This window comes from Dermacentor variabilis, chromosome 4 (genome assembly GCF_050947875.1).
Source record: "Dermacentor variabilis isolate Ectoservices chromosome 4, ASM5094787v1, whole genome shotgun sequence".
NCBI lineage: Eukaryota > Metazoa > Arthropoda > Arachnida > Ixodida > Ixodidae > Dermacentor > Dermacentor variabilis.
In genome coordinates this window covers 132,569,590-132,588,018 of record NC_134571.1, presented here as the reverse complement: position 1 = coordinate 132,588,018, position 18,429 = coordinate 132,569,590, and the positions used below count along the sequence as shown (strand labels likewise).

The 18,429-nt window shown below is 44.1% G+C and overlaps 1 protein-coding gene across 1 annotated transcript in view; it reads left to right on the top strand.

Moving 5' to 3' along the window:
• Nucleotides 1-17,167, top strand: part of LOC142579792 (uncharacterized) — a 90,908-nt gene extending 73,741 nt beyond the window's left edge. Inside the window, exons 6-7 of the mRNA XM_075690364.1 lie at nucleotides 12,643-12,918; nucleotides 15,167-17,167. Of these exons, the coding sequence (XP_075546479.1) occupies nucleotides 12,643-12,918; nucleotides 15,167-16,277 (1,387 nt within the window). The 3' untranslated portion in view covers nucleotides 16,278-17,167. The remainder of the gene's footprint in view (nucleotides 1-12,642; nucleotides 12,919-15,166) is intronic.
• The last annotated feature ends 1,262 nt before the right edge of the window (nucleotides 17,168-18,429 follow it).

Below are 18,429 nucleotides of genomic sequence, written 5' to 3'. Positions count from 1 at the left end.
CGGGTAATATGTTTGTTTGTAGATAAAAAAAAAGAACCTCTTCGCAGCCCGAAAGACGCGCAATTTTTTCATCCTTCTGAGTATATTTTTTCCATTGGCCGACAGAATGTAGTAGACGGTACGGAGGTGTAGTGTTCATAATACCAAAAAATCTTGGCGAAGTCGTTCTTTTTTTGACTGATTGGACGAATATTCTAAGAAAACCTGACTTGCAACATGCGACAACCAAGCAGCACCTCATGCATATGTCCATTAATAGCATCACCCACATCTACACACAAGGAGACTAACAGACCAGGAAGTAGGATGTGCAAGTGTATTAGTATTGCCGTATTTAAAAGCCATCTTTGGCATCGCAAAGAAAAAAAGAAACGCGACACTATTTGCCTTATGCAGGTTGTTTCACGTAACTTGTACCAAGGATATTAAAAAAGTTGCTTGCCGCAGCTGAATGAAATCAACGACATGTGGTTTGTTGTCGTGTGGCGATCCTTAGAGTATATTTTTATTCCGCTTAATTAGTTAATTAACTAAGATGAATCATGCAAAATTATTCATATTCACTTTAGGGCCAAGTGCGGTTCGTTGCGTTGTATAATTTTTAATGGCAACATACACGCTGCGTCGCGATTTTTTCGGAGTTTAATGAAAGCCTGCGAAATACGAAACAAAACCACGGGATTATGCGCTCATGCGCTATCGTTCTGCAGCGCTGTCTATCGCGGTTCGTGCGAAAGAACCCGTGCACGCGGATCATGCATGCGAATCCAGCGGCCGCGACTATAGGCATTGGTTTCACAGCGCGTCAGCATCTTTGGCGTTGGCAGACGGAATGGAGCCACTGTCGTCCCTGGTAAGCGATATTCTCAACGCACGGTCGAGCGCGATGAAATACGATAGCGCACGAGCGCAGTCGCGTGGTTTTATTTAGTATTTCATGGGCTTTCTTTAAACGCCGCAAAGAATCGCCATGCTGCATGTACGTTGCCACAACAAATCGGATCGGTCGTTTCTGAACCCCCTCTAGAACGCAACGAAACGCACCTGGCCCTAAGGTGAATACTAAAAATTTTTCATAATTCATATGAGTTAATTAAATAATTAAGTAGAACATAAAAAACGCTCTAAGCGCCCCATGAGGGAAAGCCATATGCCTTTTGTTTCAATCAGCTGCGGCTAACCCCCCCCCCCCTTTTTGTAACCCTTAGAACAAGTTGCGTGAATCAGCCTGTCAATGAAAGGGACAGTACACGGCCACCTTTTTTAACCGGAAGAAACAGATTTGTCCGATCAGGTTTTGCCGACGTTGAAGCCCGAATAGAAACGTCGAACAATCTATGAATTCTTTGAACACTAACGCACGCACGATGAGCACAATACGTCCATAGCATACCATATATTGAAGAGAGGTATAACGATTGCCACCTCACAACAAACACAGCGCAGACCGCAGGGCGCGCGAAATATGAGCGGTGTCTCCCTTGCACGCGTATGTTCCTTAACGCGTAACGTCAGATCTCTCCAGTGGTCATCAATGTCGTTAAACTTGTCTGAAGGAAAGCCGAGGTACTACTTAGGCAGAGATGACCAAGCCACAAGGGAAAAGTGCTGAAGCTTTGTAACCCAGGTGCCATGCAACAAACCCGAACTCCTCTCCCAATTTATGCGGAAACCTGTTTATTTGCACTTCTTTCTCGGCAACATCAGTAACTAGGCGGATACTCTCCATATTGGTGCGATAAACCACGACATCGTCCACATACGCTAGGATCTTGACATGTGCAGACTCTAATATGAAGCATATATTCAAAGGCTTAACAAAGTGGCTCCAGCTAGACAGCAAATAACATTGACAAAATGACGCATCCTTGTCTTACAGCGGAGTGTACCCGCGCATTGCGTCTATGTCCATTGACAATTACTCCATTTGTGCAGTAAGTGTGCAGATCATTTTTACTCCCTGCGTAACTTTGGTTCCCACGTTGAAATAGTGTAGTAAACTAAATACGACGCTGTGGGATACAAGGTCACAGCATTTTGCAAGTCTAACTCATAATAGCCACGTGGGTTTCCAACGCATCACGGCACTCTAAGACGCTACGCGGAACACGAACTTTTATTTGGACACTTCGGCCTTCAATACCGCAGCTTTGGTGAGACCCTGCGATCAGTGTTATTACACTTTGTGTCCATCTTGCTGATACTTTCATGCATTTTTTTTTAAATCGACGTTGGTAATACATAACCGGTTATAAGACCTAACCAATTGACGCTTGTCAGGGTCGTCTTATTTGGTGATCAGAACAATCTGAGATGTATGTGGAAAAAGGAGGTGGCACGTGCTTTGGTACAGGCCATTCAGAAAGTACCCTTAGGAAGATTGCGGTGATTCCATGTTTAGGTGCTTTATAAAAGTCAGCAATAAGACCTCCCATGTGGGACAGTTTTTGGACGGCAACGCGTCAATTGCAGTTTATGGTTTCAGAAAACATATAGGGCTGCCCGAGAAAAGTCTCAACTTCGTCTCTAAGTCTTGCCATTGGACGCCAGAGATCATTGTATCGCTATAGCAACTGTATGGACACTCCAGGCGCATTTCTGCCGTCGGCGTCGCCGTCATGTTCAAAATAAAGTCCAAGGGTGATACAGTCTTCTCCGCGCGCGTACGCTGTATGTGCGAGTGAAAGAGTGCGAGGATAATAATAATATTTGGGGTTTTACGTGCCAAAACCACTTTCTGATTATGAGGCACGCCGTAGTGGAGGACTCTGGAAATTTTGACGTCGTGGGGTTCTTTAACGTGCACCTAAATCTAAGCACACGGGTGTGCGAGGATGAGTCGGCGAACGGGGCTCAATCTAGCCTCCGCGAACAAGGGAAGCGGGGCGGAAGCGCGCCCTCTCCTATTGCGCGCGAGGCACGGGTGAGAGAGGGGTTGCGTTCTTCTCCGGCAGTTGCCGCTTACGGCTGCTGCTTACGGCACTGCCGTGAGAGCGCCGTTTATGAAAAGCGATCTGACACGTAGCCGGTTGCAATGGGCTACATTGCGCGTAGCCCATTGGTATTTTACTTGGTCCCTTACTCTGTCTTGGTCCCTTACTTCTTAATCCCTTACTCTGTCTGATGCAAATTAATGACATACCCAATAACTTATCATCATGCATGCGCATTTTCGCTGACGACTGCATTATCTATCGTTCTATTAACTGCTCCGATGACCACCTGATCCTCCAAAATGACCTTAAACAAATTATTAATTGGTGTGACACCTGGCTAATGACTCTAAATTCATCAAAACACAATGTGATGTTCTTCATCTACAAACGCACTAACTTCGACTATTCCTACTGTATTATAAATGTCCCATTATCTCAGACCTCATCATTTAAATATCTAGGCGTAAATTTCTCAACATACCTCTCCAGGACTTCTCACTTTACCACCATCTGTGCCAGTGCTTCTCGATCACTGCTTTACCTGCGACGTAACCTTCGGAACTCACCTCCACTTATCCACAAACTGGCATTTCAAACATTTGTTCGCCCTCGACTTGAGTTCGCCGCTCCAGTCTGGTCTCCCCCCCAAAATTAACATGCTGGAATCAATCCAAAATAGAGCCGCACGTTTCGTTCCCCGGAAATATGACTACCGTTCTAGCGTAACTCAAATAAAGATTAACCTTTCACTTCAGCTGCTAAGCAATCGTCACGACATAGCCCTTTGGTCCTTATTTTATAAATAGGCCCACCAAACTAACAAACGTTCCCTACACCTAGAAACGTCACCACACACGTCGCACAGATTACACAATCATTACGGCTTCACGCGAATCTATGGTAAAACAGCAGCCTTTAACTCGTCGGCAATTCCACGCGCCGTTGCGCTCTGAAACAGCCTCCCCGATAACATAGTTGCGGAAACTGACCGTGAAAAATTCGAGCACTCACTCAACTCGCTTAACCCTTGTTAACCATTGATATCACACTCACTGTTCCGTGTTATTTTTCCTACCTTTTCTTGCACTGTAATACGTTTGCTACAAACTTATAGAACTCCTTTTATTGTACTCATATGCAGCTTTATGTAGCTAATGCGTTTGACTTTTAGGTAGTCCACTTGGCTGGTGTATTCTTTATTTTTTATTATTGTTACTATATTGTATGTACTTGGTTCTATGCCCTCCTTACTCAACCCCATGTAGGGGCGTTGTAAGGAACTTTAGAAATAAAATAAATAAATAAAAGATGACTTAAAGATTAAAAAAACATGAATTTGGTAGCCAAAATTCCGGACAAATAAATTGGCTGTTGAAGGAGTTCAGCAAAGACTCGATGGTGCGAAATAAGGCAAGAATGCCGGCATGTATTGTAGAGAGGTCAAGTAGGTCCTGTGGCCGACGCCAGCACCCGGAAACTGTCCAGAAAAGTGTTCAGAAAAGCCGGATACGCGTTGTTCTTTGAGTGCAGCCTACTTTTGAGGGCACAAGTTCGCCCAATAAAACGCTAGCTTCGTCAATCACAGTTTTGCTGCCTTCTTCACCGTCAATACTACGCGGCAGTATTTCTTCCAGTACAGTGGAGTAGCTGCCGGTATTTTGTTCGATACTGAGACTTAATTAGGTAATTGTACTTAACTCAAGGCGTGCTGTCCTAATTGTCGAAGTATCAATGAGGCATATGTAGGCACAGCCAAGGGACATATGAATGCGGAGTTTTCAGCGACGTGCTCACTGCGCTAAGATTTTTTTCGACTGATAAATAAACGCCGCGATATTTGAAAAAAAATACCACATTACTGCTCCCCCACACGCACCAAAGAGAAAGACACACGGCAAGAACGGATACTCCCCTAGAACCCATCGGCCGAATCGACTGTAGCGCACCAAGCCTACGGGATTAACTTTTAAGGTTTCGGTTTTGGGCGCGCGAGTTTTGAATGCTAGCTGGCGCGCCCTAGGCTGGATGTGCTACTCGGCGCTCCCCCCTATCTTTTTTTTTTGCTTCTGCTGTTCAATCGTGCGGAATTTACTTAGCGCGGGAACGTTTACTTAATTAAAGTGAGTGCGAACGATATTTACAAGCGGTCCATCGAATCTGTGCCACGTGCAGTTACATAAAGTAGACGGAAAACGCCTTGTAAATGAGGGATCGCTTATTTCACTCCATATAGATGCTCGTTCCGGATTTTTGTGTGTTCATCCAACATTATGGCACCACCTGAGCAGCAGTACTTCAAGTTCGAAGCTCCACCGGACGGCAGTAGCTGAAAAAAGTAAATTACAACCATGAGTCCATTTGGTGTTTAGACCTTATAGGGATACTGCGTGAAGAGGGGAAACGTGGAAAAGTGGTAAATGGGTGACATTACAAACAAAAGGAATTCGCTTTTGCATACATGGCGTCGAAAATACCCGACTCATTTGGAAGCCGTCGAATAAATTATGAAGAAAACATCTGATTTTCAAGCATTACCCATTCGCGGGCATTATTTCCTCCACATTAAGAGCACAGATGCACGCGCGACTGCGCGTTTCCAAAACAAATTTGCCTCTGCCGACGCTGCATACACAGACAGAGGTGGCCACAACACAGGCTGTCAGCCAGACCATGCTAGCCAGATGCTTGCAGAATGCCTTCTGGTCGCGCTCAAGAAAATTTCTTGGGTGCAAAGCATGCTTTCAGTCGTTCAGAAGACAGAATTTTTGAGTTCTTTGTTTTTGAGCACCTCGGCGTTATGTTTTGCGCTTCCTGCCGGCGTTACCAACGCACTCCAGTGTTATCTTTCTTTGCAATCACTTGTCGCGTATTTGACAAGCGTGAGTACCGAAAGAAGGTGTATGTTGCGGTGCCATAGGAAGCGTTACAAGTTTGTCCCACGAATTCAGTACAAGCTTGTCTCTACAAATTCAGTACACGCCAAACTGTCACCGTGGCCGGCTTGCTTTTTGGCTAACTGCGTCACAATCCCAGGGGCGTCGAGCTTGCCTCAATAGTATCCAAAAAAGTAACGAAATTAGTTACAATAATGTTCAGGGTCATAAAAAGCGCTAGAACTTGTCCCAGTATTATTACGTACACACGAAACTAAGTGCATCACACGGCCGAGATGGTTTTCACTAACTGCGTCACAACGCCGGGCGCGGCTACTGTGCATGAAATGTACGCCGAAAAGTAGCGAAATTAATTACACTAATTATGCGGGTCAGAGAAAGGGCGAAAAGTTGTCCCGGTAAGATTCAGTACACGCGAAGGTGCGTCAGATGGCCGAGGTGCTTCTCACTAACTGCAACACAAAGCTGGGTGCGGCAAGCGTGCCCTAAAATTACCGAAATAAGTTATAATAATGTTGGGGCTCATAGAAAACCTCGCAAACATCTGCCGCTACGAGTCATTAAATCAGATTAACTACGCCAGGATGGCCGAGCTGTTTTGCGCTAACTGCATCACAAGTCTCCGTTCCGCGTCGCAGACTGTCAAACAAAATTTTTCACCTTGCCGTAGTTCGCTAGTGCAGTGGTGCCCTGTTGAAGTGCCGAAGGAGCGCAAGAATTCTCCGGGAGCCCAACAAACGCGCTGCTTCCAAAAGAGACGGGTCGCCGAACAGGCGCGCTTAATACGCGCAACCGGCCTCGCTGGCTTCGGTGGCCTGTTCGGCGCATGACGCATGCACATCTGCCGCGCCTGGCGTGCCGTAGCTTGTTGCTAGCTAACGCCAGAAAAAATAAGTCGCAATGTATAAGTTCGTCTATACGCAAAACTTTTTAGTTTTAGCGGGAAAAAATAAAAAAATAAATAATACGTTTTAGGTTCATTCGTTTCACATTCTTTCTTTTCGGATGCTTGCGTCAACTAACAGATAGGAGTAACACTAGGAGTGAAGTGTTTCCTGTTGGCAGTTTTCGCCAAGTGTCACCTCTTGAATTTCTATGCCCGCATCATAAAGCAGCGCCCTCGAACAGGATACTCCTCAGTCAGCTAGAATGAAATAAAAGAAATTAAAGAAAAACATCGTGATCGAGCTAGTGCCTTATCTGCCACGGCCCGGCCGAATTAATACGTTGGGTTTGGTGTTAGTTGCAAACAGGCTGTGATGGCTGAAGTCTTAGCGTAGATAAATGCACGCATGGTTTCTCTTTTTGCCGCAGAACCTGTCGCTACAAAAGCGAACTGACAACGTGAGTTGAAAGGTTCAAAGGTGCGTTTTGATTGTTCCCAGCCACCATGTAGTTCCCTAATGAGCATAAGGAAAACATTATCGTTGTCTTCTCAAGCTTTTATTTTTATCACGCTCTTCTTTCCGTCTTTACTCCCCCTTTCTCTTCCTCTAGTGCAGGGTAGCAAACCGGAGGTTTTAAGTTTGGTTAACATCCCTGCCTTTCTCTAATTTGCATCTCTCTTTCTCTCTCTCTCTCTCTCTCTTTATCCTTGCCTTGGGAGCTGCAAATGGCAACAAGAGACAGGCCTAAAATTATGGAAGTGTGGCGGTAGACGAAATGCATCAACTATGAATCGAAATGATGAAAACCAGAAACAAGAAACAACGGCGGAGGGCTCCACCTTTGCGTCCTAGCCTTCGCACGGATTTAGCATTTATTGCCTCAAATCATCATGCTAGCGTACGGGACGTGGCCGCCCAGGTATCGATTTCCAAGTCATCAGTTTGGAGAAATCTAAATGACTCGGCCTTTCACCTGTACCACCTTAACCTGCAGGAACGCTTGGAAGACAGGGTTCTGCAGAATCGCCTAGCTTTCTCGAGCTAGGTCCTTACGAAATCTGATGAGTCACTGAACTTTTTGAGCAATAATCAAGTGGAAAGAGGAATTCAAGTTTTGCATAAGCGCCTAGTTCTATTTGCATAGTTACAGTTTTGCGTGACTCCAATCCACTCTTGGTAAAGCGCGGTCGATACCGGTACCAGTGGTCGTTCAATGCGTGGTGCGGAATTTACACCGGTGCGCTAATCGGCCCCATCTTTGACAACAGCGTTACGAGGACGAAATCCGTGAAGGAGTGGTGGATGACGTTCTGAGCAAGGTCTCGCTGTTACGTCTTCCACTTCTGGGGTATCAGCAAGATGGGGCGCCAGCACACATCAGCAGCCGAGCACTAAACTGGCTGGATGCGACTTTTCATGAAGAATTGTTTGGAAGGCACGGGCTTGTAAATTGGCCGAATAGGCCATCTGACATCTCTCCGCTCGGTTTATATATTTGGGGTAATGTGAAAGATCGTTTTACATGATCGACACGACAACGTCAGATGAGCTGACGGCAAGGATGACCGATGTCTGCCGTATAATTCCAGAGTAGGTCATCAAGAAAGCCACTGATTATGTGACAAAGGGGCCTCAGTACTGCGTAGCTACAGAAGGAGACACATTAAGCGCGTCCTCTAGGCAGCAGCTGCCGTTCAAGGGCGCTTACGAACGTACAGATATTAAGGACACACTGGAGTCTTCTGTGTTTTTGTTTTGTTTTTTCGTGCAGAAGTCCCGATTGTCAATTCTGCAAATTTAGAAGAGATTCCTTTACTTTCATGAACTTATCAGTTTTGCCTCTTCTCTGCACGAGGGTGACTTCCCGGTCTGTTTATCTCGCTTTTATATTTGATCACGAACCTGTTTTTACAGCACGTATACACCATCATGAAAAATGAGACCGTAACTTTAATCTGGCTTTGGTCTGAAGCCAGTTTCTGGCACAAAATATAGCTGCGCGCGCAATCCTTCGATCCGGTACTAGCAGACCCGATATTCTGAAGCATGCTATGCGTATTCCATTGCTTTTCGCGTTTTGTGCACGGTCAGAGCGGTGCTTCGGACGCGTCATTAAGAGGATTTTGCTATCAATGTGATCAGTCGGCCTTGAGGGACAGATAAGTGTGAAGTAGAAAAAATTAGAGGAAGGAAGAGCCACGAAGCCGCGAAACCTCATGTTGGTGCTCCTTCGCTACCATTAACCTCATGCTGGTGCTCCTTATTATCAAGGTGATGCGCTGTCTCTTCGGGTTTGCGAAAGGAAATGCAGTTGCTTTCAATCAGCTTATGTGAGGGCGCTGCTTTATGATGTGGGTGGGAGTGCAGCCACGTGGTATATTTCATGTCTCTTATTTTTGTTTTTTTTTACCAGTTGGAAAAAATTAGTACGCAATTAGTACGTACCTAAAAACAGCCATTGGCTGTGCCTATAAATGTCTCATTGATACTTTGAGAATTAGGACAGTAGTTCTCGAGTTACAAAATTATTGAGAATTACCTAGTTAAACCTCAGTAACGAAAAATTTACCGACGGATATCCACTGCAATGGAAACAACCAGGACTAGATCTTCGAGTAAGGCAACCATTCTTTCTTTAAATATTGGTGCATGATAGTTGGAACAGCCTGTATAATTTTATGTTTTACTTAGTAACAGAAATGAGTCCAAGGCAGATTTACTCGAAATCAGAATCAATAGCAGTGATACGCAGCAGTGCTTATACTCAAACCCACAGTATTAAAACAAAAAGTAATAAAAAAAAAGAAAGAAAGAGAGGCTACAGTTTCACCGAAAATGCGAAGCAGAAATAGCGATAGGGAAGTATAAAACAATTACACCAAGGAAGAGTACATGTGCACCACCGAGAGACGCCAGATTCTTGGAAGTGCGAGATGACTCAGGCTATGAAATTAAACTGTATCCTTATATGAGGTATTGTATATACTCATATAAGCCCTTCACTTCAGTGAACGATTCTTCCAGGTCACGCAGAGTTTCTTAAAGTGCAACTGTTATTAAAGAAAGGCGCTCCTCGAATCAATTTTTTATTACTTGTTCTATAGGTTTCAATATTCAGCCAATAATAGAGTTTTCTATTCAGACCTTAATTATATCATTGGTTTTTGTGTGGCTGGTATAGTTTCGGAGTTATGTGATGCACAATGGCAAAATGTAGTCATCTTTGTTGGCACTTTTGTCATGTACTAAAATTTCACGAAAAGCATCGCGCTGTAGCTTGTTAAACTCTTTGTAGATCAAAAAGCGCCAATATCTAGCCAAACAGCGTGTTCAATAACTGGAACTATACAAAATGATAAGAAGCATTTCAACAAATTTTTTTCACCATTCCCTGAAAGGTAATCTTGTACTTTCACAACTGCTGCTGGGAGACATTGTGATTTCAAGTAGGTATCAGCATTGCCCCTATCTTCACGAGTATGTATGCCAAAATTTGTTAGTATAAAACAATTAAAATGTAAATGGTTATTTTCATGTAATTTTTTTCATAGTTGCAATAATTGCAGAGGCTCTTTGAATAGATATCGGCACTTAGAGGCCTACAGAGAGGTAAATTAGCTACAGAACAAAGCTTTTTGCGAAATTTTATTACACAGTGAAGTGCTCACAGAATTATTCTATTTTCACGTTGTGCAGGACATAACTCTACAACTTTGGTGGCTACACAGCAAAGAATGACATGTCGAAATCTGTTTGTAATGCTTAATAAGTGGGTAGATTTTCAAATTCGCAGTACAAATATTAGATGGGGGTCCGGAAAGCCTGCCCCCCCCCCTTCACAAAATATGAAAAAACACTACGCCTGTAGTGGCGACTATTAACAAACCCGCAAACCCACCGAGCTGAGAAAATTCCGACTTTGCACCAAGACTACGTACCACAGTGCTTGGTGTTGTGCTCGCTATTTATGCCGCTTTGTGTCCTACTCCGGAATAGGCTTCCTTTCCAAAGGGTCCTCGACCACACAATCGTACTACCTGGAGCAGTGTCTAGGCGTATTGCTAGCTGTCGCTGACCACCATTTGCGAGTAGCTGCTCCGTAGTGGAATGTATCGGAAGCGGTCGGTCACGTCTAATACGGCGTAAACTCGCGCCTGCTGGAAAACGGCGCCTCCGTACGTCGGAAACGATGATGACATCGCGAAGCACGTGCAGAAGAAGCCGACGAACTAGTAACAAGAAGCTCGTGCGCCGGTGCGCGCACGTCACAGCTGTGTTCGATCACATGCCCGTGTGTCCTTACAAACCTAATGTCCCCTTTGGTTGCTTTCTGAATCCGAAAATTGGACTGCTTTCCACAAACAAGGTTCCAAATATTTATCTCTCACGCTCTTAAGCCAATGAGGTTTCGTGCCGTTATCACTGTGCAATGAGCTAGTTATTAGGAAAGGAAAAAAAAAACAGATCGAATTTTCTTTTATCAGTACTGCTTTAAAGGAACAAATGGAGCTGTGCCAGGCCACGTAATGAGTAGGGCACACGACTGGTGGACCATTACAGTTGCAGAATGGATTCCAAGGGAATGAAAGCGCAGTCGAGAACGGCACAATATTAGGTTGGGTGATGAAGGAAATTATGTGGGGTGTAGAAATGAAGAAATATGCTGGCGCAAGTTGGAATCAGCTATAGCGCAACGCTTGGGTAATTGGAAATTATTGGCAGAGGCACGCCTTATGCAGTGGACAGAAATGCGCTGATGATATATATACACGATTACTCTATTGCGAACAATATTATAAGGATATCTCGATTTTTATGTAACGTATAAATTCATTCTCAAATTACTTAATTGTTGCAAGCAGGCTGTCGAAAGATGTGCAGACTGCGGAACAGTTGGTGTTAACAAATCAACCAGAATTTTCCTTGGCACTGCCAGAAATTTAGATATGTTGTAGCTGCATCGGTAGTTAACGCTTATCGAGACTGCCTAATAATGCAATCACGATAAATGTTAGTAGAACACAAATACTATACGCCGCTTATTCTCAGGACGCTTTTCTCGAAATGGGTGCAAGACACAAGGTCGCTAGCGAATGGGTATGATTTGCTTACTAAATAGCCTCGATTATGCATCACAAAATTTCCAGAATTGTTGTCGCCGGCTCAATATGGAAGTTTTAATTAATTATTTACTTGTGGCATAATTGTATGTGGCATATTTCAGAAGCAATAAAAACATCAGCATTACTACTGCACGCGTTGTGTGCACGTGACTTCGGGAATATGAGCTGTGCTACATTGCTAAATTGAACAGCTGGGTGGCCGAGTGGCTCTCACTCGCGCAATGCACTGGTGGTCCGGCTGGCTCAGTATAGTTGCACTGCAGTGATCGAACAGATGACGTGGCTGGCCTTGTCCGTGTGCTTTTCTTCTACATTACATTGCCAGTATGGGCTTTTTGCTTGAGAGACAGTTACCATTTGCCTGTTGCCTTGGCGCAAATTTAACAGTGGAAACTGGGTCCTCGTGCCTAATTGAGTCAGTCCGCCCAGCGGCGCAAGACGCAGGGGTGCATGAGTATGAAGGCGAGGACGCTATGCACGTTTTTTTTTTTCTTGGGTTACCAAGATTTAATGGTAGCGCCCTAACTAATAGGAATGCAAGAAAACGGAACACGACGAACAAAGCGCTGCTGTATCGCTACCTTTGAAACGTCAACCAGTACCATCTCGCCCAGTTTACGATTGTTTTATTCACTAACCTCACAGTAAGGACGCGTTGTGGCTTTTGGTCCTGTTCCATCAGATGACTCCGCGTATTTCCGGTTGCTGCATTTGGTAATTTTTAACGGATATTACCGCTTTTGCTTAAATATCTTCCTGGGAAGCAGTAACTACGTGACCCGCGTGTTTCCTTGCTATGCAGGACGATTTTGCTGCATTGGACGGTGCGCGACGACTACCAAACACGTATGGGAGCATTTCTGATGCTCGGGCAGACGAACCACATCCGCGAGCACCTGCGTCTCACGTGCAAATATTTCGGCGGGTCACCCGACGGGACGCGTTTCGAAGAAATTATGAAACACATCAGTTTCTTTCTTGAATTTCTGAAAGAAAAAGCACAAACGCCGAACACACCGGTTACGTTCAACGATAGTGAGGCATTTCTGCCGTATGCGCCTTCTGTGACAAGGCAAAGGTAAGGATCTCTATTACACTATATATTTTCCTGTGTATAATAACTACGACCTCGAAATTAACTTGAACCGTGCGGTCGTGAATTTCGGGCTACAACGAACTCGGTGTTACATAATAAAGGCTGAATGTAACGCACTAGGTTGCGCCAGATATGACTTCGTGAAGGACACAAAAAGTCCCAGTTCATAACCACCCTGGTGTCGCATGACTTTCGAAAACGGCCATGCTTACTTGTCATATCGCACGTGTACATGCGTTGTAGAAAATTGCTGACTTTAGCAAAGTAAGATGAAAATGTATGGGAACAAAAGTTTTACAAGAGAAGAATTTCTTCAAGAGCTTTCTATTTATTGACAAAAGAGGAAAGACTAATCGTACCGCGATTCTTATATCTTGTGTTTCCAGTTACAATAGAGAAGTTCTTCGTTCTAGTGCGTGCCGAAGTGAAATGTGTAGTCAAGCTTAACGGTCAAAGCACGTAAATTTATCCTTACCGTAGGATCAAATGAAACAGGCTTTGAAAGGATGAAACGCTTGGTATTACGTCCTTAGTTTCAACGCAAGCATACAACATTAGTCTACCCAATAAGCAATAAATACGTGATGGAACCGTCGTCTGCTGCGAAAGTAGGGGTATGGTCCTTTATGTAGCTAATTTCATTCACTGCTCTAGCTGCTGCTACTCTTCAATGACGCCAGCACGCACTTTACCGTTTTACCGCGAACTGACGACCAGTCTGTGAGGCATGTGGCGGCCACACAGTCTGCAGCCACCAGAAGGCGCATCGAGTGCTCGATGTGCGACGACGTTTCAGTGTATATTCAGGAAACATCGCCTCAATCATAACGCACTGTGCACAAGGTTTTGCAAAGCAAACACCTTGTTTGTCTCGTTTCGGTGCATATACCTTATGATGCGCCAGCAGTGTCAACCTCATGACGCGTCATATATGTCTTCGATCGATGGTGTCAAATTATTCACCACCGACGAAACCAGACGTCTGCTGTTAATTATGTAGCTGAAGTGAAGAAACTGCTAGCAGCGAAAACGAAGAGTTTTTATGGTCTCTGAACTATTATATTCATCCATTAAAAAATAATAACACCACCAACTAATGCCCTCTCGAGAGGTTCTTATATTTAATCTTGACCAGTCATCTAGGGAATATCGACAAACGTAAGTGACATATTAGGACAAATATCCTAATTATACTTTCCTATATAGGGTCTACATAGGGACAGTTTACTAAAGAAAATAGAGAAGTGGTGATTCTTGTCTTCATAAAGATTGCTGGCTTGGAATAGACACAGAGAAATGGACACGGACACACCCTAACAGCTTTCTTCTATATGCAGGCTATAGGCTCTTTCTAGTACAAAACAGGCGACGTCATTAATGCTTGTATGGACAGGTATACAAGTAAAAATACCAGTGTATATGTGATGGTCAACAGAATATAGATTCCTCATTAAAAATTCCATAGAATTTTCAGACATTTTCACGGGATATACGGAAGTTCCTTACTGAAAAAAAAACTAACGAAGAAACATACGCAAAGTTAGCATTATCTTGCGCGTAAATCTATATTCTTAAGAAAAGTGGCCCACGAAAATATTCTGAGCAGGTCAACATCACTGCGAACAATATACCTAATGTTGCCTGTCAGGCTGAGTACAATAAAAAGAACATCGGTGCTCCTCCAAATTTTCTAAATTGGTAATTCCTTTAGAGACTTGTTTATCTTTTAATACCCATAGCTAATGAACGCATCTGCAAAGTTTCTAATTTACACTGTCCGTACCAATTTAATAAAACGGAAGCTCAAGACCATCTTTTTGTGTGTACACGAGTGCGTCTTCTTTTTTTATAGCGTGCGATATGAAATCCAGTGCCTCCAAATGTCCATTTCACTATCCGGGATGCTGCTTTTGCATTCAAAATTGCCCGATTCTGCTCAGTTTGTATGCGTGGATTTCGTTATTTGCAGAGACAAGCTTTTGTTTGAAAACGCGACAAAACAAATATGCCAGGAGCAAGAATAATAATATAAATTATTACAAAAGATGCAATCACAGGAATCCTTGCGTTTGCAGAACAGCTCTTCCTAGGTTTATCTGCTTTAGTGTTCGCCTGTATGATATCCTAAGCAAATGTCGCGGGCCCTCCATTGAACCCTTATTCATTCGCCTTCTTGCGCCTTTTATCGGTCTATAAAGTGTGCGATCGTTTATTAACATCTCCTGCGCAGGTGGGACTCGGCTTTCCAGCAGTACGTCAGCGGCTCTATTCGGTCCTACAGTGGTGTCACCGTAGATAGTGTCTCCTACTTCAAAGCGGTCTTTGAACTGCACAAGGAGCATGGCGAAGACATCATGAACGACATCGTGGAAGCGATCTGTGTTCAGAATCTTGTAGGCTTCACAAGCGAAGACATGCTGGTTAGCTTCTACGGGGGACAAGTAGACCCGGCGATCGAATCGGTCAGAACAGGCTGCTTTGAATACGTATACGTAATATTCGGCTTTGCTGTCAACAACCAGCTCATGTCACATAGTATAGCACAAGCGCTGCGACATATCAGAGACCTCGGCGAAAACCTGCGGTCCACTTTCCTTAGCTCTCTCGAGGCGCTGCCAAGAAATGTGAGCTTGCGAAACGAATCTGCACCAAACCCCGAGGACGTAATCGACGCAGTTTTTGATCTCCTCATTCGATCCGTGCCTCTTGAATATCCTTGGCCGTACCGACGCTACCCGGACGTATCCGGTGAACCTCTAGAAAACTGGCTGCGCTTTCAGGGCTACTATTCGAGGACACGCGTGGAAAGTAAATCATACTTCATTACTTACCATGCTAGGGACTACGTAAGGTTCAAGGATTTTCGGATGATGCTGCACTACCTGATGTTCCCCTTTTACAGTGACACTGCGCATGCAGGTGTACTCGCTGGAGGCCTGGGCTTGCGGCTTGCGGCGACGATATTCTACATGATCATCGATGAGGCTGATCAAGCAGAAGCTATGAAGATGTACCAGCGAAATCACGAATGTTTGGGACTTAAAAAAAAGGAAGTTGACTTAGATCTACAGGCAGCCACCGCAGCAGTGCCCGTAACTCAGAAACTGTACTCGAAGATGCGCAAGGAAATTCGCTACAACAAGCTCCTTGGCAGTATCATGAACTTCAGGGAAGCGCAGGTTCCGTTTGTCGCTGGCTGCTATCTTCTGTGCGGGGAGAAAAGTGGACCGGCTCTGTGCAACATACCGCTTAAGCATAGTGCAGAATTTTCAAAGGCCTTCCGCTGTTCTAAACGCGCAAATATGAACCCTAGAAAAAAGTGCTCAATGCTGCCCCACTGAGAATATTGTGAAGCCGTTATATTTAATGCACATTATTTGTTTCTTTGTGTGTTGTTTAATTTTCATAACCTTACGTTTTCGGCGCACGAAAACGGACGAGAGACAGGAGTACGATGCGGACACAATGCTAACTTCCAACAATTGTGTTTTATTCTGCAAAGTGGTACACATATACATCTATAGGGAACAGACAGCAGCGCACGCATACGCATATGTACTGGATTTTAAACAAATGAGACAGCAACGAGACATGTGTAATGGAAAGTTAAAATGATATCGAAGATGAAATAGGCGACCATGCATAAGTTTAATCATAGTGATTGTTAGAAGCTGAATTCTGATTTAGCGCCTGAATTTAGGCCAAAATTTTTCAAAATATCGAAAGCTTGAAAACCATAGAAGGACGAAGTTTACAAATAGCTCTGCATCAAGAACAGATATCGCGGTTCTGTAAGCAGCATCTATTAGGTTATTGAAAGCGGACACATTATGTGCTATTTTATATCTTAAGTGAATTTGTTACGTTGTGTACAAAGGTTCTGCAAAAGCTGTATTTTCGTATTAACAAATTTTTTAAGTTTATGTGTAACACATCAATTTTGTCCGCTTTAGGTGTACTGTTAGATGCCATTCACGAAATTCCGCTATCTTTCTTTACTGCGGTGTTAAGGAGTTGTAAACTGAAAACTTCCAATTTTTTCCAATTCATAAAAAATTGAGGACTTAAATAAAAAATTCGAAACCAACAGTCACTAGATTTCAAGAATTCTTTTTTTTTTAATGCAACAAACCTCTTCAAATTCGGTGCAATGGTTGCCGAGAAAAACGAGTTCTACTTTTGCGTGTGATTAGATAGGGGGTAACCGAGCTAAAGCTTCCTTCCCGTTTCGCAGAACACCCGTTATTAACACCCCTGGCGTCGTTTGGCAAATCATTGTGAACCTCAACCATGCAGGCCCTCCACGTGGCGCAAAACTTGTCTCACATTATTTACAAAGTTATTCCTCGGAATTTTGAGAATGACTGCTCACAAACAAATGTCATGAAACAAAACACCGACAGCGCGTGTCTATTATGTTTCTGCAACAATGCTACGTCTCTACGACATCGCGACCCGGCCGCCGTTAGTGGCGTGCGTCTCTACTACATCCCGATGTGGCCGGCGTTAACGGCATGCAGGACCACATCATCATCATCATCATCATCATCATCATCATCAGCAGCAGCAGCAGCAGCAGCAGCAGCAGCAGCAGCAGCAGCAGCAGCAGCAGCAGCAGCAGCAGCAGCAGCAGCAGCAGCAGAAGCATCGTCATCATCATCATCATCAGAAGCAGCAGCGGCTGCAGCAGCAGCAATGGAAAGTCGAATAAAGAGGCAACGAAAGCTTCGCTTTAGAAAAACGACTCGCTATATGTTGCTGTGCACGTAACCGTCACATCGGCTATCGGCGGCCAGCGAAATGCCGTAAGCTGCCGTTTTCTGCAAACGCAGGCGCGCGGTGGGAGTGCCAACAGTTAGCGGGAGAGCGTCGCTCTTTGCCCTCGGATTTCGACAACGCCATTCGCGTATTGATCTAACTTGGCTTCGAATCTATTTGCCACGCGTTCGCGCATTCCCGCTCATGTCGCTCACTATAGCACATTTAGGAATCTAAAAAATAACTTGTGGCATACAAGGGCGTCGCTATAAATTTTTTCCTGCCCCAAATTTGCGTTCCTGCTGATGATTTTTACCACGAAGTTCTGGTAGTTTATGACCTTGCAGGTCTGGTAAAAAGAAAGAAAAAGAAAACGGGCAGCATGTATAAGGACAAAAGTGCGAAACATCTTTTTTCGCTGAAACTCTGTAGAAACGAGGACAACAGTTCGCATCCAAATTGTTTTTTGACTTTTTTTTTTTCCTGCAATGAAAATACTTCTTCCCCTAAATTGATTTGTGTGGAACAGATATGTCGTAGGAGTACGCACATCGCATTCATATGTAAACAAGCTAATTAAAGTTTGTTTAGCACGCTTTGCCGTTTACTGGATCACAATTTTCAAAAAGTGAAGAGCGTTCGTTGCCTCCACGTAAATCCTGTGGATGAAGTTTGCACCTGACTAAAACAGGATTTTTGGAAATATGATTCTGGGACGTCACTTCCGGGAGCCTA